At 38.0% G+C, this 26,443-nt stretch overlaps 1 protein-coding gene across 1 annotated transcript in view; it reads right to left on the bottom strand.

Moving 5' to 3' along the window:
- Positions 1–7,234: 7,234 nt before the first annotated feature.
- Positions 7,235–26,443, bottom strand: part of LOC126335917 (Down syndrome cell adhesion molecule-like protein Dscam2) — a 935,428-nt gene continuing 916,219 nt past the window's right edge. The window contains exons 30-31 of the mRNA XM_049999390.1: positions 14,933–15,234; positions 7,235–8,401 (exon numbers count right to left, since the gene is read on the bottom strand). Of these exons, the coding sequence (XP_049855347.1) occupies positions 8,288–8,401; positions 14,933–15,234 (416 nt within the window). The 3' untranslated portion in view covers positions 7,235–8,287. The remainder of the gene's footprint in view (positions 8,402–14,932; positions 15,235–26,443) is intronic.

Genomic DNA, 26,443 nt, shown 5'->3' with positions numbered 1-26,443 from the left:
TTTGTCGCCTCAGTATATTTACTGCCAGTTTCATTTGACTAGCAGCATTTTAAGTGATAATCTGATGTCAAACAAACAGTATGTGTCACTAACACTTAATGAAATGTTTAAGATAATCGAGGTGAGTGAGAAGGACAAACTCTATAGGTGAAGTAATGTTGCATTTTAAATGTGGTAAAACACAAGTTTATGTTAGTTTAAGAAACATGGATGAGGTATGAGATCAATGGGTGAAAGGGGATGGGAAAATGAAAATAAAGATGAAGAAGATGGGAAATGAAGAAATTAATGAGATAGTGTGGGAATAGTTCATATATGCATGAGCTAAAAACTTACCTCTGCCTGGACTGATGTTGCTGAATGAGGCACTGGAAGTCACTAAGAAGCTTGGAAATATGAAATTCAAGGCATCCACAGGATTGCTGGACAATTTCAAAGTAAGCCACAATGTCATGGTGCAGGAAAGTGTAACAACAGAATGGAAGGCAATACTGTACAATGTTGTTGTTGTCTTCAGTCCTGAGACTGGTTTGATGCAGCTCTCCATGCTACTCTATCCTGTGCAAGCTTCTTCATCTCCCAGTACCTACTGCAACCTACATCCTTCTGAATCTGCTTAGTGTAATCATCTCTTGGTCTCCCTCTACGATTTTTACCCTCCACGCTGCCCTCCAATACCAAATTGGTGATCCCTTGATGCCTCAGAACATGTCCTACCAACTGATCCCTTCTTCTGGTCATGTTGTGCCACAAACTTCTCTTCTCCCCAATCCTATTCAATACTTCCTCATTAGTTATGTGATCTACCCATCTAATCTTCAGCATTCTTCTGTAGCACCACATTTTGAAAGCTTCTATTCTCTTCTTGTCCAAACTATTTATCGTCCATGTTTCACTTCCATACAAATACTTTCAGAAATGACTTCCTGACACTTAAATCTATACTCGATGTTAACAAATTTCTCTTCTTCAGAAACGCTTTCCTTGCCATTGCCAGTCTACATTTTATATCCTCTCTACTTCGACCATCATCAGTTATTTTGCTCCCCAAATAGCAAAACTCCTTTACTACTTTAAGTGTCTCATTTCCTAATCTAATTCACTCAGCATCATCCGACTTAATTCGACTACATTCCATTATTCTCGTTTTGCTTTTGTTGATGTTCATCTTAAATCCTCCTTTCAAGACACTATCCATTCCGTTCAACTGCTCTTCCAAGTCCTTTGCTGTCTCTGACAGAATTACAATGTCATCGGTGAACCTCAAAGTTTTTATTTCTTCTCCATGGATTTTAATACCTACTCCGAATTTTTCTTTTGTGTCCTTTACTGCTTGCTCAATATACAGATTGAATAACATCGGGGAGAGGCTGCAACCCTGTCTTACTCCCTTTCCAACCACTGCTTCCCTTTCATGTCCCTCAACTCTTATAACTGCCATCTCGTTTCTGTACAAATTGTAAATAGCCTTTCGCTCCCTGTATTTTACCCCTGCCACCTTTAGAATTTGAAAGAGAGTATTCCAGTCAACATTGTCAAAAGCTTTCTCTAAGCCTACAAATGCTAGAAATGTAGGTTTGCCTTTCCTTAATCTTTCGTCTAAGATAAGTCGTAGGGTCAGTATTGCCTCAGGTGTTCCAGTGTTTCTACGGAATCCAAACTGATCTTCCCCGAGGTCGGCTTGTACTAGTTTTTCCATTTGTCTGTAAAGAATTCGAGTTAGTATTTTGCAGCTGTGGCTTATTAAACTGATTGTTTGGTAATTTTCACATCTGTCAACATCTGCTTTCTTTGGGATTGGAATTATTATATTCTTCTTGAAGTCTGAGGGTATTTCGCCTGTTTCATACATCTTGCTCACCAGATGGTAGAGTTTTGTCAGGACTGGCTCTGCCAAGGCTGTCAGTAGTTCCAATGGAATCTTGTCTACTCCGGGGGCCTTGTTTCAACTCATGTCTTTCAGTCCTCTGTCAAACTCTTCATGCAGTATCGTATCTCCCATTTCATCTTCATCTACATCCTCTTCCATTCCCATAATATTGTCCTTAAGTACATCGCCCTTGTATAGACCCTCTATATACTAATACCACCTTTCTGCTTTCCCTTCTTTGCTTAGAACTGGGTTTCCATCTGAGCTCTTGATATTCATACAAGTGGTTCTCTTTTCTCCAAAGGACTCTCTAATTTTCCTGTAGACTGTATCTATCTTACCCCTAGTGAGATAAGCCTCTACATCCTTACATTTGTCCTCTAGCCATCCCTGCTTAGCCATTTTGCACTTCCTGTCGATCTCATTTTTGTGACGTTTGTATTCCTTTTTGCCTGCTTCATTTACTGCATTTTTATATTTTCTTCTTTCATCAATTAAATTCAATATCTCTTCTGTTACCCAACGATTTCTACTAGCCCTCATCTTTTTGCCTACTTGATCCTCTGCTTCCTTCACTACTTCATCCCTCAAAGCTACCCATTCTTCTTCTACTGTATTTCTTTCCCCCATTCCTGTCAATTGTTCCCTTATGCTCTGCCTGAAACTCTGTACAACCTCTGGTTCTTTCAGTTTATCCAGGTCCCATCTCCGTAAATTCCCACCTTTTTGCAATTTCTTCAGTTTTAATTTACTGTTAATAACCAATAGATTGTGGTCAGAGTCCACATCTGCCCCTAGAAATGTCTTACAATTTAAAACCTGGTTCCTAAATCTCTGTCTTACCATTATATAATCTATCTGATATCTTTTAGTATCTCCAGGCTTCTTCCATGTATACAACCTCTTTTCATGATTCTGAAACCAAGTGTTAGCTATGATTAGGTTGTGCTCTGTGCCCCAATCCATATTCACCTACTATGTTTCCTTCTCTCCCTTTTCCTACACTCGAATTCCAGTCACCCATGACTATTAAATTTTCGTCTCCCTTCACTATCTGAATAATTTCTTTTATTCATCATACATTTCTTCAATTTCTTCGTCACCTGCAGAGCTAGTTGGCATATTAACTTGTACTACTATAGTAGGTGTGGGCTTCGTATCTATCTTGGCCACAATAATGTGTTCACTATGCTGTTTGTAGTAGCTTACCTGCATTTCTATTTTCCTACTCATTATTAAACCGACTCCTGCATTACCCCTATTTGATTTTGTGTTTATAACCCTGTAGTCACCTGACCAGAAGTCTTGTTCCTCCTGCCACCGAACTTCACTAATTCCCACTATATCTAACGTTAACCTATCCATTTCCCCTTTTAAATTTTCTAACCTGCCTGCCCGATTAAGGGTTCTGACATTCCACGCTCCGATCTGTAGAACGCCAGTTTTCTTTCTCCTGGTAACGGCATCCTCTTGAGTAGTCCCCGCCCAGAGATCTGAATGGGGGACTATTTTACCTCCGGAATATTTTACCCAAGAGGACGCCATCATCATTTAATCATATAGTAAAGCTACATGCCCTCGGGAAAAATTACGGCTGTAGCTTCCCCTTGCTTTCAGCCGTTCGCAGTACCAGAACAGCAAGGCTGTTTTGGTTATTGTTACAAGGCCAGATCAGTCAATCAACCAGACTGTTGCCCTTGCAACTACTGAAAATGCTGCTGCCCCTCTTCAGGAACCACACATTTGTCTGGCCTCTCAACAGGCACCCCTCCGTTGTGGTTGTACCTACGGTACGGCTATCTGTATCGCTGAGGCACGCAAGCCTCCCCACCAATGACAAGGTCCATGGTTCATGTACAATCTAATTGCTAATTATGACCCAAAAGACATGCTCAGTGCTGATGAAATGGGACTGTTTTATCATTCAGTGCCTTCAAAATCTCTAACAATTCGAGGTGAACAGTGCAACAGTGGAAAAGTGTCCGAGGAAAGACTCACTATACTGCTGTGTGGAAAGTTGAACTGGAGAAGCCACTGGCGATTGGAAAGGTGTAGCATAACCATTTTCTTTCAAGAACATAGATGTCAGTAAGCTTCTAGTCACATGGTGAAGTAATAAAAAGGGAATGGATGGAGAGTGATCTTATCAAAGAATGACGTGGCTCCTTCAATGCCAATATGGAAAAAAAATTAAAAAAAAAGGCAAGTTCTCTTTTCCCTAGACAATACAACCTGCCACTTGAAAGTCAAGTTATCAAACATGAAATTGGCTTGGTTCCTATCACTTTCAGCCAGCCTCAAAAAACCCATGGAGCAGGGAGTTATTTACATATGCAAGTCCCATTATAAGTGATTATTGATGCAGTCTCTAAGCTGAAAGTGCATTTGCTCTTGCACATTCAGTTTCTGTCCTGGATGCAGTAAGTCCCTGATGAATTTTATGTAGCCTAGTTAGCTTCATGTATTCTGGAAACCTGTCCAATTTGGGAAATTATATTTTAGCATCCACGCAATTCTGTTTTGAGCAAGTTTTACTATATAATTTTTGATTATTAATAACACTCTTCAGATTTTTTATGTTTATGTATTACACTTTCTTTGTCACTGAAAAGAATTTGTCAAGGTTTGCAGGATTTAATCTGTTTAACTACATTTTCAATATTTCACGTGGGAAATTACGCCTGAAATTCTCAATGATATCTCTGTAGTCATGTTTTATTGCTCTGCAACTATATTAAGTCTGTCTACTGGTTTTAAACATCTAGTGACACTCAGTTTTTCAGTGTTTCTTACAAAAATAGAAAATATGGCACATATTTGTTAGTTTTTGCCTTCTATATGGTTTTGGGACAGACGATTTCCCTTCTGAATTGTTTTGTAATGTTTACATCATGACTACTTCTCCAGTTGGTATAATTTCATCTGAAATTGAAGTTATAACATCTTTCAGCTTTTAGTGCAATGAAGAGTTTCAAAGATGGTGGCCAGAATCTTTTGAATTTTGTTTTTGCTGTAGCTTCAAACAGAAACCCACTAAGACCCAAAGAAAAACTTGAATTGTTTACAGCAAAGAGTTGTCAATTCTTATGCAAAATTGATATCAGAAAATACTGTTGCTGGTATTCACACACAGAAGTTGGCCATCAACAGCTACTGGATGGGCATTGCATTACACTGCCTCAAGCATGGACTGAGACATGCAGCTGGCACTTGTTGCCACATGCTCACAGTTTCTCAAGGTTGTTCTGTGCAATCACAAATTTTGCCTGCTGTGTGAAGAGCCAGGACACATGCTTCCTCTCTCCCATCTCAGGCACCTTCCCTCCTATGAAGACGTGGCTCACTGCCATGAGAACTACCCCCTTCCCATAAATTTCTTCAGTCTTTTAGCAGCCCCTGTCACCGCTCTCTGCCTATTATCCCTTTGTTCTCATGTGATTTTAAATGACATTTGACAGTTCCCAGCTGTGTGCGAACTCTCACACCATAACATGTCAGGTTTTGAACGGAACATCGCGATCTAATATTTTGAGTACTGCTTGTGAACTGAATATATTTTTTCTCACTAAGGAACACCCATTTTCACATCACCTGTGGTACCATTACTTTGAACACACTGATGGTGTCATATGAGTAGTCCCTTGCCACCCATTGCGGCTAACATTTTAAAGAAGATCTTCAGGAGAGAGCATGCCTGTCATTGGAGTTAAAACATACTTGCTTTTGGTGTTATATGGATGACATCTTTGTAATCTGGCTTTCTGGCTTGCATTACTGGATGTATTTTTACAATTTCTGAATTGTCTTCATTCTAACATCAAGTTTATAGTGGAAATGGAGAAAAAAAATAGAGTTGCACTGCATACTGTAAACCTGTACTCACAAACTTATGTTTGTAGACCACCAGCTGTCACGATCCTTTACAGTGAAGTGGCATGCTAGGACATTGGTCCACAGAGACGATCTGTTTCAGATTCAGACAGCTTAACTGATGAGTTACACCATCTCCATACCAAACTCCTACAAAAAGAATATTCCAAACAGGAGACCCATCATGCCTTATAACCAGCATATGTAAGATGATGTGAGGTGCTTGAACAAAATGAATTACATGGAGTAATAGTCATCTTGCCATTTGACAGTATTGTTTCTTCAAAAATAGGAAAATATTTTAAAGAAACAAAGTTAAATGCATGTTTCATCTGCCAATTCTTAGTTCTTCTAGGCTAAGCAAAGGACAATTTAAGTTTTATAAGGTCTGATATTTATAAGATTCTACCTACAACTTGCTATCCATACACTGGACAAATCTGTTGCACAGTGGAATACAGATGCAACAGACATCAATGACACGCATCTGGAGCACCCATGGAAGTCTGCAGTGGCCCACATTTTCTCAGCATGGGGCACAATATGGGCTACAATAATATCAAAGGACTCTGATCAACATTTTTATAGTAGGTTAGCATAATTAATGAAGAGGGGAAAATTTGCAGCTGAATAAACCTTGTGAACAGAGAGAGAGAGAGAGAGGGGGGGGGGGGGGGGGTTCCAATGTAATACAATACTGAATCCATTACTGACGGTTTGAAGTCATGGGGACCAAAAAAGAGATACACTGGTCAGACAAAGGGTGATGCTTTGGTAGTGACTTAAGTATTTGGATGACGATAGTGGACATGAATTTCAGCTTGCAGCTTCTGAAGGAGGATGCTGGGGTAGCTAATGGCAGCATGCTAGGAATGACAACCTTTGCATGTGTGCTGAAATTCTTGATGCATAATCTGGTAGGTGGCATGGCTACTCTTCCCAGTATCAATGAGGAAGTCTTTGTAACTGGCCACTGAATTTGGCCCCTTCATACTTGCACATTTGCTGTTCAGACTGGCTTAAGTAGGAGTTGTAGGTTGCAAGTGCTACTCTGAGATGAAGAGGTTGACACAGGAGAGGAATTGATCACAGGCTGCATCAAACCAGTCAGAAGACTGATGACTCAAAAAAATAAAATAAAATAAAAGTAGGAAGCTTCAGTGACAGCTCAGCATTGTGTTCATCATACTTGAAGATGTCAGCCAGTTGTGCTGATGGAATGTCAGAGGGATTGCACCATTACATCCAACATCTCATCCAAAAACCATTTCTACAATAACAGTATAGCTGAGAAATTTGTTTAAGAATATTCAAGGTACCCTAGAGGATGTAATATGATTCTGAGCTTCTGTTCTCATTCCTTAAAAATATCAAGTTTCATTCACTTTGATACACATTAGATATAATCAACACAGTATACAACAATCATTTTATTTTTCTGGTTACAACAAGTACATCAGGATTGTATGATAAATAACTTTTTGTAGAGGTTAATTCTGTTCAAAATAATTTAATTTCTTTCTCTTTCATTGACAATAAATATATCAAGATGCAAACATTTTATAGCTTATATTTCCAACAAAATTTTATGAGACTGCAATAATCTGGTTAAAAGTTACTTCCATCTGTTGTTGTTTGAATTTTCAAGAAGTACAAGAAGCTTCAAAGTATTATCTGGTGAGATAAACAGACATACATCATGTAACAAGTTTACAAAACAGAAGAGCATTTCTTATGTCAAATACTTGACAAACAATACCATAGATGCAATCTTCAATTCACATATTTTACTTATTGTTTTTAATCACTGCGACTGTATGGCCGGTTCTAAATGTCAGCATACCTGTTAACTTCCTGTGAGCATGACGTCATTCATGACAACATGGTTAACACTGTTGCATTCAAAACTTAAAACGTTAATGATGTTTGATTATTTACCCCGTTTAAGTACACTTACGGAAGTATTTATGTAATATGTCCAAAATAAATACTTGTGGATTGCAGTATTTTGGTATATTATCTTGTATACATCTGCACAGAACTTCTTGAAAAACTCAGTGACACAAATACTGCTACAATCAATTATAAAAATTTATACAGTAATGAGTAGTATTATATAGTCACAACAATGATGCAACAAATATTGCAAAGGGATTTTCCAGCTATTCCACATGCATTTATTGTGAAATGTATGCCATACAAATGGAAGGGAACACTGAGAAATTGACACATATTTTTAAGCCTTTGTATGTATATGTTTCTCACATTATTCTTCCAGTTATTGTGCTTCAGTGTACTGCATAACATTGAGGGTGCAGAAGCCTCAAGCACTTGTACACAGTGGGCACTTAAGGTGTAGCAGAGGAAATATTTTCTTTTGACTGGCAACTTGAAAACTGTACTCACAAAATTTTAGAAAAAGGCACTTGAATGTATTGTAGACCATTAAATCCATAAACTCCTCCTCATTTGTTTGTATGCAAATGTCACAAATTGGAGGAAATGGTTTGGAAGACAGAGGCCTGCTTGCCGCAAAACAGTTTAATGTCAGTACCTGTGGGATTTGTACAAACTGTGAAGTGGGATCCAGTCCACAGCATCATCATCATACTGTGATGTTTTACAAATTTTTGTGTAGACAGAATCTGCACTGCTGCCATACTGAAAAAGAAGACAAAAATAATATTTAGTGGTGTATTTATGGATATGATGATACACAAGGGCCCTTTTTTTCCCCTCCAACGTCCAATCACTTAGTACAGAAGCTATGCAAATGTCAGAAAGTGGACATGCACTGTAGGCTACTGCACAACTCTTGCACTACACACTCTGCCATTGCCGACCTCAAGGCATCAGTCTGTATTGTAGTACAGCCATGTAAATATGGCTGCCGCCATTGTTGCTCCCACCAAGTGCAAGCAGAAGGGAATAGTGCAGCAGAAATTCATCGGAGAATGAGCCGAATGTATGGTGATAACTTCATGCCTGATGGTGTTGTGCATGAATGGTGCTGAAAGTTTAAAGATGGCCAAAATGATGTGCATGATGAATGGGGCCAAGGACACAAGTCTGTCATTATAGCTGACCTTGTTGAACGAGTTTTTGGACCAAAAAGGGGTGTTGCTTTTAGAGCTTATGCAGCCTGGAGCCATTATCAATGAAGCTGCTTGTTGTGAAACTTTACAATGTTTGCGGAGAGCCATTCAAAACAAATGAAGAGGATTGCTGACTTCAGGAACCCTGACACACAGTGACTTTCACTTTTTTCATGAACTGAAGATGTGGCTAGGAGGGCAGCACTTTCAAACCAATGAAGATCTTCAAAGCAACATCAATGCTCATTTGAAATCATTGACAGCAACATCTTTTGAAGAGGATATTGCAAATCTTGTCCACAGGTACGATAAATGTCTCAATCTTTTTGATGATTATGTTGAAAAGTAACTATAAGTGTACAAAACTTTTGATACTAAAATAACTGTTTTCTATGAACTTGTCTTTTATTTATAGTCTATCACAAGTAAAAAAAAGAAAAAAAAGCTATGTGTTAGGGAAAGATGCTGGAATGAAGATAATTCATGAGAGTGGAGAAAGGAATTAACAAATGATGCTGCTCTGAAACAACCAATGAACAAGAGTGCCAGAAAAAAAAATTCTCAGTATATTCACTAAAACAGATTAGTGGAAAGTGGGAACAACATTTCATAAAAATGGTGATGTTGGCCTGAGAAGATAATTAAATCCAAAACAGTGGAAAAAAAGGAATCATATTCTTTGACAATCTGTAAAAACTATCTGGTCCCCTTCTTCTTAAACTTGGGGTAAAAGATATGAGATATCTTCCTTTTACTCTCTCCTCATAATTATTCAGAAAGAGTCAGGTTCACCAAGTTAACTTGGATTCCTGTAAGTAAAAAAAAAGTCCTTTACTACCTAATGATAGTTGGTGAAGATGACAATCAACATCATGTGAAGCAAAGTAGTGGTTTTAGGAATAAAGTCCAAACCACTGAATATTTACAGTGATGTCCTGTATGAGGATGAACTAGGCTGTTTTCTTCCCTTTGTAACACTGAAAAATGTGATGAGAGAACATGTAGTCAGATAACCTATAAATCACTGCAGTGTTAGCTTACATCATGAGGTGCTGTTACAAGATCTCAGAGGGGACTAGAGAAGATCTTCTTTGTACTAAGGCAGGGGATTGACTATGAGTGAATCAGAGGCTTGTAGAAGAGTACATGTGGGAAACATGCTAATATGAAAAACTACACGTAACTGTGAATTTAAGAGGATTGAGCAGTTTAAAACACCTGGGGCAGACCATAACTGAAAATAATAATAGCTTTTACAAAATTATAAATGAATATAGCCGAGACAGCATTAGAAGATCCCTGACAGCTCACAGAGCTGTTGCTGTCTGTCAACTGTGGAATGCCCAATAGCTGCAGGTGAAAACAGTAGCTGTTTGCAGAGTTGTAACAGCTCTGTGGCACTGCCATAGAGATATTTGCAAAATCGCTTCATGTTATTATTTGAGGTAGGCTCACAAAACTGCTGTCTCATCCCACTGCAACTGTCATGGATCAACTTATGCCTATTCAACTATAGTTATAGCTAATGGAACCAATTTTGGTACAATGAAAGTACTTTCTTGAAGAGTTTTATCTCACAAGACTAAATAGCATATAAAACACTTGTAGGATCAGTGTCCACATACACCTCAGAAACTTGGCCACTAACAATAAGGAAAACACCTACATATTGGGTGGCTTTGAGAGGAAGATGCTCAGCGGAATAATAGATTCACATTATGAAGGTGGAAATTGGAGAATGGCGTAAAAATGGACTTTATGCTACCTGTAAAAATTCACCAATCAGAAAAATAGCAAACTCATTAAAACAGATAGGAGCCCATGTATAGATGGTAAAGAGGTGCCAAAGAAGAGCTTAACTAAACATTCCAGAAGTTGGTGAGAGTAAAATCACCCAAAAATAATGTGGGTTGATGGTGCTGAAAAAGACCTGCAAACAATGATATGTTGGAATTTGAAAGAATTAGCAGAAAATCAGATTACTTGGCAGAAAACTGTGTAAGAGGTGATGATTCACAATGGATTGGAGTAGTGCGACAGAAGAAGGAGAAGAAGATAATGATGATATGAAAAAAGTTCTAGCAAATTGTAGCAGTTGGTTTTGTTTTTCTTCCTGACAATTCTGCAGAATATGTTATGTAGATATTTTCTGTCAGACACAAATTAAGTTTTCAGAATCTCCAGTATATATTAATGCTTATTTTTTGTTGAGATGATTTAGTTGTTGGCATACAGACTATTTCTTGTGATTTGACAGTCTGCCTTTTGTAAGAGATGTTACTGCATACCCCCATCAGTTGGGATAATGATTATCTTGATGACAACAGTGCTACATCCCTCATACTACAGTCATAATGAATACACTCAGAGTGAAGCAGAGTGTGAAAACATGTTATTTCAAACCAGGGGCTCTTGAGACTTCACTGTGGAAGCTTGTAAGCCATCATCAAATTGATTCTGAGCATTCACGTTATTTACCTGTAGCACACACAATTACAGTTATTGTGGAACCATCTTAGGTCAGTTGATAACAGGATGATGGTGAAAGCTAGTCTGTGAATATCAAAAAGTTAAATAGCAGAATGGAATTTATTAAAAATGAGAGAATTTTTTGAAAATACCAAATGTAAACATTACAAGACAGGTTGTAAAAAATAATAAACATTACTGGAACCAACTACAAAAATCCAGAAACAAAATAAAGAGAAACAACAAATAGCCATAGGTTAAAATTTACCATAATGTGTTATTTTTCTAAATCACAGAACCGCTCTGGATACAGGATGAAATGTACTGATATGTGTGTGATAGTGCCTTTTCTCCAAAGTCACATAGCCATTGACTTTATACAGAAATCCCATTTCTCATATTGTATTTCAATCCCCAGAGTAAACACTAACTACAATAGCAGCCATATCTGGTTGTTCTTACAGAGAAAAAATTGTCATGATGGTGTCCACTTTCAATGTTCTGCCAATTGGGCTTCCACAGGTCAATTGCAGACTGAAGAAGACTTCAGGTGAAGGGAAGAGGTTCTAAGGTTAGTTTCTCTCAAGGAAGGTGGTGTCCAAGTATTAGGTAAGAGTCATTTGCTTAAATATTGGTTTGTTTTTTTCTCTGCAGCACTCTCTTGTCAGCATTCTTAAGAGGAAATGCCAATCAGAAAGCATAACTTTTGAATGAGGTTAGTTTTAGGCATTTAATAATAAATCTATGTGCCTGTTTCTGGTCAGTGTTTTAGCAAAATTATTTATTTGAGGAAGAAAGTAATGTAAAAGGCTGCATTCAATCATTATTGTCCTGGAATAACTTTAAAAATGGTTTTCCTCTTCCTGAGAAATTTCACTTTCAAGTAAAAGCAGACACATTCACATCCAGCACTTTAGTAAAAATCTTAATGTAGCATTTATTTATGGTTAAAAGTGAATTGTACTTCAAAATTCAAATAATGAAAATAAAAATGCAATTTGACAGATTAATTTTTAATGTTGTAACATCACTTAGTGATATCATTAAACAGTATGTTACTGGTATAGGTAAGGTGGAAAGCCATTATATTCCAATCAAATAAAAACAAATATTAAAGTATTATATTTAAGATATTTAGAGATGAACAAAAATGGTGTAGAAATAATGTGTATTCACAAACTACAAATCATCATTGAAGAAACAGTATTGTATAACTGACTCTGTGTTGATTTTCCATGAAAATGCAAAAGGGCACACAGCCATAGCACATTTTTATCCCCTGTTATTTAGCTCTCCATACCTGAAAGCAATTCTCGAGTCTCAGCTGATGGAAATGGTTCCACAAGATAATCTTTACAATAAGAAGGAAATCATTGGTCACTTGGAATTAGTGTATGAAAGGGGGATATGTTTATGAGAATGACTGACAGATGCCAAGCACTGCATCTATTGTCAATCCTTTGTCAGTCTTCTTGGATTATGCTATAGTCTTCTGATGTTACAACCTCCCTACAGGCAACAGCATCTTCCACAAATAACATCACAGAATGTACGACATTTCTGTTACATAGTATTCCATACTTTTGCACATACATGGTTTTCTTTGAGCTTCATATTCACTGCAAAGAGTTGAAAATTGGCAGTTTCCACAGTAACAGCAGCTGCAATGAGTCAATTACATCATCTGACCAAAATCAGAAAAATTGGAGAAGTTTGTCACATGGTAATGTTTCTTCAATGATGAAATATGGTACTGAAATTTCCTTTTAGATCAAGTTAGTTACCCAATGCTATATAACAAAACAGAGTTAAAAAGTATAAGTAAGTATAAGAATATGTAAATAAAACAGAAAGAAACTTCCACATGGGTTAAAGGATTATATGTCTGAAAGCTGACGCAGTCCCTCAGCCACATACTCCCGACGATCAAGTACCACAGTCGTGGAACCGCTTCCCACAGGTTTACACGTTATTATTTCTTCATCAAACAATTGTTAGCCTCATTATCATAACCTGCCAGTACATAACCAGTCCTTTGAATACATTTACACACATATTCTTCGAGATTTTATTCAAAAATTTTTTTCGAATTTTATTTTTTCGCAAATTATTTTTTCGAAACTTTTTTCGAAAAAAATTTTTTTTTGTCGAAATTTTCTTGAATTTCTCGAAATTTTCTTGAATTTCCCCACCCTTTAACGTGATCTGGAGACAAAATAACTACCCAACCTTTGCACCCATTGTTGTTCACCAACCTAAGTTCAGCACATGATCAACATAGCACATCTCAAACCAACATTTTTTCACACCTTTATCTCTCCCTATATAAATCTCTCTTTACTTTCACTTTAACCTCATATACCCTTTCCACCTACCAATACCATGTCAACCTCACAACATCCCTACAACGACCCCATTAAATTTTATTTACATTCCCTCCGCAAACATGCCTTCACCCTAGCCAGATTACGCTCCCATATTTTATTTACTCAGGCTTGTCTGACATTTGGCATTACTCCCAAAGGCCTCACACTTAAAGTTCCCATCTCTGGCTGCAATCCTTCTTTCCATCAGTCCTTATACCAGTTCCAAACAGCACAATCCATAGCCCTCACCCGCCTAATCCTTCACCTATACATCGACTCGGCCAATGAACACACCCGTCAACTCCTATCCCAAATCAAAGTCCTCAATCTTTCCTCTCCCACATCCACACCGGCTGTACATAGCATCCTCCTACAGGCCAACCGCAAATTAGAACAACATGCCACCCTCCACCTCAAAAAACTATCCAATCTCCTGGTTTCCCACCTCCGGAAAGGCAACTCACTCACCCTCCACAACCTTTCCAACAAACCTCAACCTCCTCTCATTGCACACAGATCCAGTCTCTCCCATCTACTCAATCTCCCACTTCCAGCTCCACTGCCCCCAACACCTCAAAATTCTAGTCAACACAATCTGGAACCACAACACCCCAATTCAGTAGTTAACCTTTCCTCCAAACCCCTCTCCCAATCCGAAACCTCTGTCCTATCCAAAGGCCTCACCTTCAGCCCCACTCCCAGGTTCAACCAAACTGCCCTTGTCAAGGATTTACTGTCCTACACTCGTAGTCTCTGCTGGAAATATCACTTTGCCACGAAGAAAAACAATCCTGATCCCACTCCTAATGATCCAACTCCCCAAGACACTATCCAAATTGAACCCTGCCTGCAACAGTTCCGTCCTCCATCACAGCGGGACCCACCTCCTCTTCCTCAAAATCACCCTCTCCAAACCTTCCAGGAATTTCTCACTTCCAGCCTTGCCTCTCAATCTTTCTTGAAAAACCTTAATCCTACTCCCAACATCACCACAGCCAATCCCAGGCTATCCGTGATCTGAAAGCTGACCGATCCATCATCATTCTTCCGGCTGACAAGGGTTCCACGACTGTGGTACTTGATCGTCGGGAGTATGTGGCTGAGGGACTGCGTCAGCTTTCAGACATATAATCCTAAGTATAAGAATAGAATGAACTTACACTAACAAAGGGAAAGCTATACTCATTGCATAATTCGTTGGAATTTGGCAACCAAATTTGTTTTATTATAGCACACATCACTCCAAAGATACTGTTTATTACCTTGTATATGTCAACATTGACTCCTTCCAGAGGCTGACCCTGAGAGCAATGGTCCATAGTGAGTGGGACACCTTCCACTGCACCTTCACTCCCCATGGAATTGGGGACCTGGAAAGTTGCATATGGACTAATATCTTGCCTGCGTCCCAATGACACACGCATTGGTGTGGGCAAGCAGACTGATTCATGTGGGCTTGAGCTCATCATTCCACTACAGCCATTACTGCCTCCCGCAGTTGTATCAGATTCACATCCTCCAACCTTCCCAACATCAGGTACAAGTCCTATCTCTGATGGTTTCTCTGTAAAACAACCCCATTTATGAAAAACTGAAAGTGAACATCAAACTGGATTATCAGAAAGTTATATTCAGAAAACGTAATATGTTAATTATCTGTCTGACCATGTTGCCCACAGATAGAAAATCACTTGTATACAAATGTTTTATTTGCAGAAAATGACAAGTACAGAGAAAAGTTATTATCTCTTATGGGAGGGATGAAAATCACTTGCAATAAAAGAATGGCCCATCCACTGTAAAATATTAAAATATCCAACACTTAAGTTGAGCTCTTGACAATAAACAAAACCTTCAAACATTTCCCTATTTCTTACTACTAAATTCATTAAATCAAAATGTGGCACATCTTCACTCATACATCACAAGTACAGCACACTGTAGGTTTTTCTTACCACACAAATTGACCTTGTAACAAAGTGCAGTGTCCAATGCTCAATCACATCAAAGCCACTTATTTCCATCTGTGTGACCTTGACAGAACTCTTGGCTTAAACTGTTTGTTGCTTTATGCATCCAGCTCTCCCAGTCATATGTGACTTTTGTGTTAAAAATGAAGTAATAGAAACCAAGGGGGCAGTTCATAGGAGCACACTGTTATCAGTATAGGCACTCCTCACTGCCATGTCAACCAACTCATTGCCCTGTATACAAACATCTACATCTATGTCTCTATTCTGCAAACCACTGCGAGGTGCATGGCAGAGGATACATCCCACTGTAATAATTATTAGTGTTTCTTCCTATTCCACTCACCTATGTAGCATGGGAAGAATGATTCATTGAATGCCTCTGTTGTGCAGTAATTATCCTAATCTTATCCTCATGATTCCTATGTGAGCAACACTTACAGAATTGTAGTATATTTCTAGAGTCACCATTTAATGCTGGTTCTTGAAACTTTGTTAATAGACTTTCTTTAGACAGTTTATGTCTATCTTCAAGAGTCTACCAGTTCAGTTTCTCTCCCACAGATGAAACAAAACTGTGACCATTTATGCTGTCCTTCTCTGTATACGTTCAATAACTCCTGTTAGTCCTTTTGGTATGGGTCCCACACACTAGAACAGTACTCTAGAACCAGTCATACAAGTGATTTGTAAGCGATCTCCTTTGTAGAGGGATTGCACTTCTCCAGGATTCTATTAATAAATCAAAGTCAACCATTTGCTTTACCCAGGAGTGAGTGTATGTAATCATTCCATTTCATATCCCTACAAAGTGTTACACCCAGGTACCTCTATGATTTGGCTAATTACAACAGTCACCCATTGATATCATTATCACAGGATTCTACATTTTTTCGGTTTGTGAAGTGTGTTTACATTCCTGAACATTTAAAGCAAATTGTCAATCTTGGCTTAACTTTGAAATCTTATCAATATCTGACTGAATATGTGTGCAGCTTCTTTCAGATAGTAGTTCATTATGGATAACTGCATTGTCTGCAAAAAATCTGAGGTTGCTATTAATATTGTGTGCAAGGCCATTAATACACAACATGAACAGCTAGGGGCCAAACTCGCTACCCTGCAGCACAGCTTAAGTTACTTCTATATCTGATGACGATTCTCCATCCAAGATAACATCCTGCATCCTGAAACTTCTTGGTAGATCAAAACTGTGTGCTGGACTGAGACTCAAACTCAGAACCTTTGCCTTTCATGGGCATGTTCTCTACCACTTGCCCACGAAAGGCAATGGCCCGAGTTCAGGTCTAGGTCTGGCACACAGTTTCAATCTGCCAGGAAGTTTCATTTCAGTGTACACTCCACTGCAGAGCGAAAATCTCATTCTGAAAACATCTCCCAGGCTGTGGCTAAGCCATGTCTCCACAGTATCCTTTCTTTCAGGCGTGCTAGTTCTGCAAGGTTCGCTGGAGAGTTTCTGTAAAGTTTGGAAGGTAAGAGACGAGATACTGGCAGAAGTAAGGTTGTGAGGATGGAGTGTGAGTCATGCTTGGGTAGCTCAGTGGTAGAGCACTTTCTCGCAAAAGGCAAAGTCCCAAGTTCAAGTCTCGGTCCGGCACACAGTTTTAATCTGCCAGGAAGTTTCATATCAGCGCACACTCCACTGCAGAGTGAAAATCTCATCCTGAATCCTCCTTACCATAAAGCCCTCAATCCAGTCACAAATTTCACTTGATACCTCATACAATTACACTTTGGGCAACAAGTGTAAGTGTGGCACTGAGTCAAATGCTTTTCAGAAATCAAGAAATACTGCAATTATCTGACAACCATGATCCAAAGCTTTCAGTGTGTCTTGTGAGAAAAGTGCAAATAGGATTTCACTTGACCAATGTTTTTCAAACCCATACTGGTTGGCATTGAGGAGGTCATTCTGTTCAAGATACATCATTATGTTTGAGCTCAGAATATTTTCTAATATTCTATAATGAATAGAAGTAAAGGATACTGAACAGTAGTTTTGTGGATCACTTCTACCATCCTTCTTGTAGACAGATGTGACCTGTGCTTTTTTTCCAAGAACTGGACATTGTTTTTTATTCAAGGGATCTATGATAGATTATAATTAGAAGAGAGACCAACTCAGCCACAACTTCAGTGTAGAATCTGACAGGGATTCCATTGAGCCCTGGAGCTTTGTTCAATTTTAACAATTTCAGCTGTTTCTCAACACTGCTAACACTAAAACTTATTTCATTCATATTTTGGTCATACAGGGATTAAGTTATGGGAATAATCCTGAGTTTTCATTTGTAAAGGAACATTTGAAAATGAAGTTAAGATTTGAGCTTTTGGTTTGCTACCCTCAATTTGAGTTCTGCCTCATTCACTAGGATGTGGACACTACCTTTGCTTCAGTGAAATATCATTTCACAATATTCTGAAGAGGGGCAGCAGCCTTTTCAGTAGTTGCAAGGGCAACAGTCTGGACGATTGACTGATCTGGCCTTGTAATAATAACCAAAACGGCCCATGCCTATTACAGTAGTACAAGTTTATATACCAACTAGCTCTGCAGATGACGAAGAAATTGAAGAAATGTATGATGAAATAAAAGAAATTATTCAGATAGTAAGGGAGACGAAAATTTAATAGTCATGGGTGACTGGAATTCGAGTGTAGGAAAAGGGAGAGAAGGAAACATAGTAGGAGAATATGGATTGGGGCTAAGCAATGAAAGAGGATGCCGCCTGGTAGAATTTTGCACAGAGCACAACTTAATCATAGCTAACACTTGGTTTAAGAATCACGAAAGAAAGTTGTATACATGGAAGAACCCTGGAGATACTAAAAGGTATCAGATAGATTATATAATGGTAAGACAGAGATTTAGGAACCAGGTTTTAAATTGTAAGACATTTCCAGGGGCAGATGTGGACTCTGACCACAATCTATTGGTTATTAACAGTAGATTAAAACTGAATAAATTGCAAAAAGGTGGGAATTTACGGAGATGGGACCTGGATAAACTGAAAGAACCAGAGGTTGTACAGAGTTTCAGGGAGAGCATAAAGGAACAATTGACAGGAATGGGGGAAAGAAATACAGTAGAAGAAGAATGGCTAACTTTGAGGGATGAAGTAGTGAAGGAAGCAGAGGATCAAGTAGGCAAAAAGATGAGGGCTAGTAGAAATCGTTGGGTAACAGAAGAGATATTGAATTTAATTGATGAAAGGAGAAAATATAAAAATGCAGTAAATGAAGCAGGCAAAAGGGGATTTTAAACGTCTCAAAAATGAGATCAACACGAAGTGCAAAATGGCTAAGCAGGGATGGCTAGAGGACAAATGTAAGGATGTAGAGGCTTATCTCACTAGGGGTAAGATAGATACAGCCTACAGGAAAATTAAAGAGACCTTTGGAGAAAAGAGAACCACTTGTATGAACATCAAGAGTTCAGATGGAAACCCAGTTCTAAGCAAAGAAGGGAAAGCAGAAAGGTGGAAGGAGTGTATAGAGGGTCTATACAAGGGTGATGCACTTGAGGACAATATTATGGAAATGGAAGAAGATGTAGATGAAGATGAAATGGGAGATATGATATTGCATGAAGAGTTTGACAAAGCACTGAAAGACCTGAGTCGAAACAAGGCCCCTGGAGTAGACAAGATTCCATTGGAACTACTGACAGCCTTGGCAGAGCTAGTCCTGACAAAACTATACCATCTGGTGAGCAAGATGTTTGAAACAGGCGAAATACCCTCAAACTTCAAGAAGAATATAATAATTCCAATCCCAAAGAAAGCAGATGTTGACAGATGTGAAAATTACCAAACAATCAGTTTAATAAGCCACAGCTGCAAAATACTAACACGAATTCTTTACAGACGAATGGAAAAACTAGTAGAAGCTGACCTCAGGGAAGATCAGTTTGGATTCTGTAGAAACACTGGAACACCTGAGGCAATACTGACCCTACGACTTATCTTAGAAGAAAGATTAAGGAAAGGCAAACGTACATTTCTAGCATTTGTAGACTTAGAGAAAGCTTTTGACAATGTTGACTGGAATACTCTCTTTCAAATTCTAAAGGTGGCAGGGGTAAAATACAGGGAGCAAAAGGCTATTTACAATTTGTACAGAAACGAGATGGCAGTTATAAGAGTTGAGGGACATGAAAGGGAAGCAGTGGTCGGGAAGGGAGTAAGACAGGGTTGTAGCCTCTCCCCGATGTTATTCAATCTGTATATTGAGTAAGCAGTAAAGGAAACAAAAGAACAATTTGGAGTAGGTATTAAAATCCCTGGAGAAGAAATAAAAACTTTGAGGTTTGCCGATGACATTGTAATTCTGTCAGAGACAGCAAAGGACGTGGAAGAGCAGTTGAATGGAACGGACAGTGTCTTGAAAGGAGGATATAAGATGAACATCAACAAAAGCAAAACGAGGATAATGGAATGTAGTAGAATTAAGTTAGGTGATGCTGAGTGAATTAGATTAGGAAATGAGACACTGAAAGTAGTAAAGGAGTTTTGCTATTTGGTGAGCAAAATAACTGATGATGGTCGAAGTAGAGAGGATATAAAATGTAGACTGGCAATGGCAAGGAAAGCGTTTCAGGAGAAGAGAAATTTGTTAACATCGAGTATAGATTTAAGTGTCAGGAAGTCATTTCTGAAAGTATTTGTATGGAGTGTAGCCATGTATGGAAGTGAAACATGGATGATAAATAGTTTGGACAAGAAGAGAATAGAAGCTTTCAAAATGTGGTGCTACAGAAGAATGCTGAAGATTAGATGGGTAGATCACATAACTATTGAGGAGATATTGAATAGGATTGGGAAGAAGAGAAGTTTGTGGCACAACATGACCAGAAGAAGGGATCGGTTGGTAGGACATGTTCTGAGGCATCAAGGGATCACCAATTTGGTATTGGAGGGCAGCGTGTAGGGTAAAAATCGTAGAGGGAGACCAAGAGATGAATACACTAAGCAGATTCAGGAGGATGTAGGTTGCAGTAGGTACTGGGAGATGAAGAAGCTTGCACAGCATAGAGTAGCATGGAGAGCTGCATCAAACCAGTCTCAGGACTGAAGACCGCAACAACAACAACAACAGTATTCTGCTATGGTAGTCATTGAAGGAATCATGCATTAGTCTCTTGACAGCAAAATGTGTTTCATTCAGCATCTCTCTCTTTCTATAACCCTACACTTTGTTTCACACCTGTTATGCAGTAATCTCTGTTTCTTGAGAAGCTTCTTTACAGTGACTGTATATCATGGAGGTCTCTCCCATTATGTCTGTCCTGTGCATGGTCAAATATTCTTTTATACCTGGGCCACAGTTGCCTTACATTCTCCAGCCCTGTGGTGTAAGGTTCAAGTTCCTCACTGAGATGTGGGACTATTGATATTTTTATTAGTTTACTGAATGTATGCATATTTCTGCTAATTTTAGTTGTCCTTTGCACTTTAGTAATCATTGTTGTCACAACTGTGTCATGGTCACTGCTACCAGTTTCAGTGTGGACATTCTCAAAGAGGTCAGGTCTATTTTTGTTGCCATTACATCCAATATATTTCCATCATGAGTGGGGTTCCTAACTATTGTTATAGGTAGACATTTAGCAGTGTTGCACAGGATGCCTTCTCACACCCACCAATAACGAAACTGTAATTTTCCCAGTTAATTGTTGGATGATTTAAGTCTCCACTAATGGTTACAGTATGACTGGGGAAGTTACATATAAGTGAAATGAGGTTTTCTCTTAAGGTTTTTTGGGCACATCAGAAGATGAGTCTGGTGGCTGATAGAAGGATCCAATTATCAATTTATGCCTACCTTGTCCAAACGATCTCATATGCAGCTTCAATTTCTATCTCAGTGGATTTGAGTTTCTTGTCTACTGTGGAAAATCGACCACGTTCATTTCCCTTTTGCCTATTCTTTCAATATACACTTAAATTTTCCCCAAAAATCTGACTGGTATCAATTTCAGGTTTCAGCCAGCTTTCTTTACCTCATATTATGTGAGCTTCACTGCTTTTCATGAGCACTTCAAACCTTGGCACTTTGTTGCAAAGGCTTTAGTAGTTTACTGTTAGAATTTTAATACTCTTTCCTGTAGGAGTGATTTCTATCAGTCTTACACTGATACTTCTGGGTTTCCTACAGCTTTCATTATCCGGACTGGATGGAGAGTCACCAAATCTAAAAAACCCTTGTGTGCACCCCACACACAGTCAGCTACCTGAGTAGCAGCCTCTGATGTGTAGTGTACACTTGATTCATTTAGGGGGGACCCTACAGTTCTCAACCTCAAGGTGTAAGATGAGGAAGTCAAGCCTAACTTGTCACAGAACCTTCGAAGTCCCTGGTTCAATCCTTCAACTGAACTCAGAACCAAAGGACCATGAGCAGCTCTGGGGACAATCTACACCTAAATTTACTTCTATATTCTGAATACCACCATGAGGTTTGTGACATAGAATAGTCTCATTGTACCAGTTATTAGGATTTCTTCCTGTTCCATTCATATATGGAGTGTGTGAAGAATGATTGTTTGAATGCCTCTGTGTGAGAAGTAATTATTCTAATCTTATCTTCACGATCACTATGTGAGCAGTGTGTAGGGTTCTATAGAATATTCTTAGAGTCATCATTTAAAACCAGTTCTTGAAACCTTATTAACAGACTTTCTCAGGATAATTTGCATCTATCTTCAAATGTCTCCCAGTTAACTTTGTTTGGCATCTTTGTGACACTCTTCCCCAGATCAGACAAACCTGTAACCATTCATGCTGACCTTCTATGTATACATTCAATATCCTGTGTTAATTTCTTTTGGTACACTTCAGCAATATTCTAGAACTGGCCACATGAGTGATTTACAAGCAATCTCCTTTGTAGACAGATTGTGCTTTCCCAGTATTCTACCAAAAAACCAAAGTCTGCAAATTGTGAGCTTTGCTGAAACACCATACATGAGATTGTGGTTGATTACTAATCAGTAGAATGCCGCTTACTTTTCTTGCCATTATAAAATGTGAAGAGGGTATTTTATTCTTCCATTTGCTTATGAATTGTGTTCACTGAAACCCATAATTATGAGCCTTCAAGCATGTGAATGAGACAAATATGTTTTAGCATTTTATCTGCTAGGTACGTCTTCTGAAGTCCATTTATGGAATTAGAGAAAATGATTCAAATGTTCTGCCAATCATATCTCAATCATTCCACTGCTTCTGGATTGCATAGAGCTCTGTGCAAAAAGCTGTAAACTTCATCTTGGCTCAGAATCTTAAAGACACTGTGAAGGAAAAACTACAGAATAGATGACACAATATTTTTTGTTTGGAGATGTACTTTTCATTCCAGTTGATTCATAGTGAGGATATCCTCTGGGATGTGGAATGTGCCAGAAAACAAGACTACACAATAAATACACACAAAATAAGAACAGAAAAAAGACTAATAATATTTACATTTAAAAGGATATAAAAATTATCACAAAATATTGAGCTTTCAATACACTTAGGTGCATATGACAATACTTAGGCTATTGTAACCATGCATCATCAAATAATATATGACTGCATTACTGCAAAAAAATTTTACAGATTGTACAAAATATTCACATTACATGATATTATTAATAACATACACACTTCAGCTGGTTCTGCTAAGAAATTCACTAATGGAGTAGAAGGAGATGGCCACCAATAAATCCTTTAGACTCTTCTCAAACTGTTGTGTGCCATCCTTAGGTTAGTTAGGTTTAAGTAGTTCTAAGTTCTAGGGGACTGATGACCATAGATGTTAAGTCCGATAGTGCTCAGAGCCATTTGAACCATCTTCTCAAACTGAACTTCATTATTAGATAAACTTTTTATGGCTGCTGGCATGTTATTGAAAAAGTGTGTTGCTCTCCAGTGGACACCTTTCTGAACCACAGTAACAGACTTTAAATCATCGTGAAAGTTATTATTGTTTCTAGTATTGATTCCATGAACTGAGCTGTTGGTTTGAAAAAATATATACTTGTAATGACAACTTTCATTAAAGAATAAATATACTGTGAAGCAGTATTTTAGTATCCCCAGTTCCTTAAACAGCCCTCTGCAGTATGTGCTTGAGTTTGCACCACAAATAATTCATATTGCTTGTTTATGGTCCCAGAAGACTTTAGCTTGGCTTGGCTTACCCCAGAAAATAAACACACATGACATTATGAAATGAAAGTAAGCATAGCATGCTAGTTCATTTATTTTTTATATCACTTACGTCTGACAACATTTGCATAGCAAATAGAGATTTGCTTAGGTGCTTCAGCAGTCCAGTGGTATACTTCTCCCAGTTAAAGTTATTGTCAAGCTGTAATCCCAAGAATTTAACACTGTCAACTTCTTCTATCTGCTTGTCATTACCTTTTTGGTATACACTTGTTTTTTCAAGGTTCAGTGATAGAGAAACATTTATTAATGTCCATGAAAATTTCATTAGCTGACCTTTCTGAGACTGTACTTGAGTTACTACTTATTGAAATGTTTGTATCATCTATAGAGAAAACAAACTTAACATCTGGTAATGTTACTGATGAAAGGTTGTAGATATACACAAAAATATATGAGTCCTAAGTGGGAACCTAAGGGACGCCACATGTTATTTGTTCCCAGCTGAATGGTGCCTGATAGCTTAATACAAGTCTCTTTCCTATTGACACCCTTTGTATTCTGTCAGAGATATAGGATTTGAACTATTTTGCAACATTTCCTGTTACACCATAGTATTCTAATTTACTTAAAAGGATATTGTGGTTCACACAGTCAAATACCTTTGACAGATCACAAAATATACCAGTAGCCTGTAATTTATTGGCTAATGAATTAAGTACATTCACACAGTGTGTGTAGAGAGCCTTCTCAATATTGGAACCCTTTAGGAATCTGAATTGTGACTTGGACGATATTTTATCTATGGTCAGATGGTTAAGAAGATGACTGTATATTATATTTTCTAAAATTTTTGAGAATGTAGGCAAAAGCAAAATTAGACAGGGGTTTGATGTTATTTCTTTATTTCCTTTCCTACACAGTAGCTTAACTTCTGCATATTTCAACCATTTAGGAAGTGTTCCACTGATAAAAAGACTGGTTACATAAATAACTTAAATGACACTACAGTCAGAGGCACACTGTTTAATCAGTTTTGTTCACAGCCACTAGAATGTTTTTGATTTTAAGCATTTTATGGTGGGCATTACTTCTACTGGTATTGTGAGGGTCATACTCTTATTATTGTAATTACTTGTAGCGATTGGTCTGAGATATTCCATGGCAGCATCTACTGAATCTGACAACCCCATCTTTTCATTAACAGCATTGAGGTGCTTATTGAAAAATTCAGCAATATTGCACACATCTGTTAACCACGTATCATTTACTTTCAAATCTCTGTGCTCCTTGTCATCTCTGGTTCTGCCAGTCTTTTCTTTCACTATATCCCATATTGTCTTTATTTTGCTATCTGATGTGACTGTCTTTTTCTGATAATTTATTTGCTTTGATGTACATATTACTATCTTCAATATTTTGCAGTATGTTTTGTAATGATCTGCAGCATTTACATTAGATTTTTTCCTGACTGATAGATATAATTCCCTTTTTGTCTTACAGGATACCTTTATTCCTTGAGTAACTCATGGTTTTTTTCATAGAATTTGGTCTAATGTGGGCTAGTTTTGGGGGAAAACAGTTTCAAATAAGTTAAGGACAAATTCATGCTGTGAGCATTGTACACTTCACACCAATCCATGCCTCTGAGAAGTTTTCTGAAACAATCAATTTTTGGCTTACTGACTGCCCTCTTGAACTCAGATGCAGTGGGTTTTACATTCCGATCAAAATTAACATTTATCAAAAGGAACTGCATGTCATGGTCTTTTGCATTAGAAATTTCTGTAAATATATTATTAATGGCTGTCTTTGAGCCTTTAGCTACTTTAGTTGGAAAGTTAACTAATCAAGTTGAATGACAATGCTACTGACGGCAGTAAGTTCTTACTGGAAGAGGTTTCAAGAAAATCTACATCAAAATCACCAGCAACCACTAATTCCTTCTTTTTTGTTTCTAGATAGGCCAGTACAGTTTCAAAGTGATTTATGAACAGATTAATATTATTGGTTGGTATACACTTACTACCAAGAATAGTTTATTATGGAATTCTAATTTGGTTGCACATGCTTTTATATGCTGCTCTAGGCAAACTAATGAATTATTACAGTATATTGATAATTTTTACTTATGGACCATCTGACATCAACTGAATAAAACACAATTTTAGTGCGATATGCATTTCGCCTTTATTTTCTGCAAGGCATCATCAGTGGCAGGTTGCGTGGACAATTTCTTATATATTACGCTCCTGTTGCATTTTTGGTGTTCTTCTTCTTCTTATGAACCCCAATTTGCGTTTTTTTCCACATTCCACAGCACTATGCACTGAACACTTGTTTTAAAGCATTAATATGTGACACCAATATGTGACCCTGCACCTGCCCCAAACAGCTGTTCCAACTCCAAATTAACTCTCCTGACAGAAGAGTTCAAATGAGGTCAGTCATGGCATATCAGAACAAACACAAACTCCCCACTTGTATGCCTTGATGCTGATGCAATCTTTACCAGATCACACTCTACATTGTATCAAGGATATCTGTCAATACTGTTGGCTGGCCTACCTACAATAACCATGGAGTCTTTCTTGGTAAAGTCTTTACAGAGTGAAGCTAAATCCTCTGT

The sequence above is a fragment of the Schistocerca gregaria genome, chromosome 2, assembly GCF_023897955.1.
Source record: "Schistocerca gregaria isolate iqSchGreg1 chromosome 2, iqSchGreg1.2, whole genome shotgun sequence".
Classification (NCBI taxonomy): Eukaryota; Metazoa; Arthropoda; class Insecta; order Orthoptera; family Acrididae; genus Schistocerca; species Schistocerca gregaria.
The sequence above is the reverse complement of the archived record's forward strand: the minus strand, read 5'-3'. Positions and strand labels throughout refer to the sequence as shown.